Here is a 1894-nt window from a genome sequence, read left to right as displayed (position 1 = left end):
GGAGACGGCAAAGGGCAGAGCGGTGCCCACCTGCACCAGGATATTTCTTTGAGCAGCCAAGTTGTCTTTTTTTCCCCTAGGGAAAAGGCCTGCATTTTGCTCCAGGGTGCTGCCTGGGAATGGGATGGGTCTTACTGCCAGCTACTGCATCTCAGGAAAGCATCCCTTCCTGTTCTGCCCATGCCCAGCAGCTCCGCATGGGGGGACTGCTGGGGCTGGGGAGGGTCCCAAGCCCAGCTGGAGGCAGGGATGGCATCCCAGGTGTCGCTCATTGTCTGCCCAGGCACAGTATGGCTGGAGAGAGGCCTGTGTGCCTCGGTGCAGGGCAGCACCCTGCGGGGTGCTCAGAGACTTGTGGGTGGGAGTTTTGTCCCAAACGTGGCATGGAGCAGCTCACCCCAATGCCAAGAGGTGACAGTCCTGTGGTGGGCAGTGCTGCATGCAAGCAATGTGCACGCTGGTGGAACACGGGCGTGCGCTGGGCTGCGCAGGTGTTTGGGGCGGAGATGTCGGAGCAGAGAGGTGTGTACACACCGTGTGGTGGGCAGCGCCAGGGCTGTGTGCCCATGGGGCCGTGGGAGAAGTGGGGAGAGGAGATGGGGGTGAACGCTGGGTGCTGGGTGACAGAACTGCAGGTGTCAGCCAACCCAATTATGTCCCCAAGGCCACTTTTCTAGCAGGGCGTGTGTTGGCTTTTCATGGCTTGGGAGTGGGGATACCCCCGGCAGCCTCGTGCAGATCACCGCGGTGCAAGCGCATGGGGTGGGCACCACAACAGTCAGCACAGGGCTCCCGCAGGGTCACACGGCTGTCACCATGTCTGGTGGCTGTGGCAGAGCTCGGCGCCTGTCACTCAGCGTGTAAACCAATCCCCAAATGAGGAAGCAGTGCCAGAGTGTGGTGTGGGGTGGATGGAGAAGTCCTGATGGCAGAGGCAAGGGAGCAGCCCGGCCCCGTGCCCTGGTGGCACCGTGCTCCAGGTAGGACTCGCGCCAGGCACTGGGAAGCTGGGGGCTGGGCTAGCCTTCCCATGGGATGGCATCACCCCACAGCACTGCAGGGTCTCCCAGAGCCTGGGGCCAACGCTGGAGGGTCCTTGGTTTGGGAATGGGCTCTGTAGCACCAACCCCTTCAGAGAGGAGCCCCGAGTTTGAACGCAATGCCAAAGCTGTGGTGTGCCGACCACATGGGCTCTTCTCCCTCAAGCAGCAGCATGTCCTGGCCATGCTGCATGGCCTGGGGACAGGTCAGGGTGATGCAACAGTGGAAAGGAGCATGGGCAAGATCTGTGGGGTGGGGAAGGGGCAGAAGAAAGGAAGGACAGAGTGCCCAGGGGCTGCCAGCTGCTGCACTGGGCAGCATCCAGCATCCATCCCTGCAGCACAGCAAGAGGCGCAAGAGGAATTGAATCTGCAGAGCTGGGCACCCGAAATGCCTATAAATACCCACAGAGCTTCAGTGCTGGTGGCAGGGGACAGCCTGGTGTGGGACAGGGGATAGGGGTGGAGGGCTGGGGCAGTGTGCAGCTGGGTGCTGAGCTGGGGGAGGCTGAGACCCTGCCTGGCAGCACCACAGCCCATGCCAAGTGCCAGGACATCGAGGGGCAGGGGTGTCTCTGCCATGCTTCCAGGTATTCAGCATGTCCCTGGCAGGGGGAAGGGGCAGTCTGAGGGCTGAGCGGGGCAGCTCAGTGGTGACACTGCCCTGTCTCACCCCAGTGTTACTCTTGGCTGGCAATATGTGCACTGCTGGAATCATGACCATGCTCAGCCCCACGGCATCCTCTGCTGGCATGTTTGCTTCTCTGGTGTAGATTCGTAAAGAGTCTCAGGCTTTTGTGGGTCCCAGCCAGGGCACCCCAGGAGCTGGAGCCTGTTCCAGAGCCTGGAGGGAA

General features: G+C 61.6%; 1 protein-coding gene across 1 annotated transcript in view; it reads left to right on the top strand.

Moving 5' to 3' along the window:
• LOC104530100 (carbohydrate-responsive element-binding protein-like) overlaps nucleotides 1-980 on the top strand; it is a gene marked incomplete at its 3' end in the record, with an annotated part of 12361 nt that extends 11381 nt beyond the window's left edge. Inside the window, 1 exon segment of the mRNA XM_010174586.2 lies at nucleotides 882-980. Within this exon segment, the coding sequence (XP_010172888.2) occupies nucleotides 882-980 (99 nt within the window).
• Nucleotides 981-1894: the final 914 nt, after the last annotated feature.

Source organism: Antrostomus carolinensis, unplaced genomic scaffold (assembly GCF_000700745.2).
Source record: "Antrostomus carolinensis isolate BGI_N321 unplaced genomic scaffold, ASM70074v2 scaffold21330, whole genome shotgun sequence".
In the NCBI taxonomy this organism is placed as follows: domain Eukaryota; kingdom Metazoa; phylum Chordata; class Aves; order Caprimulgiformes; family Caprimulgidae; genus Antrostomus; species Antrostomus carolinensis.
The sequence above is the reverse complement of the archived record's forward strand: the minus strand, read 5'-3'. Positions and strand labels throughout refer to the sequence as shown.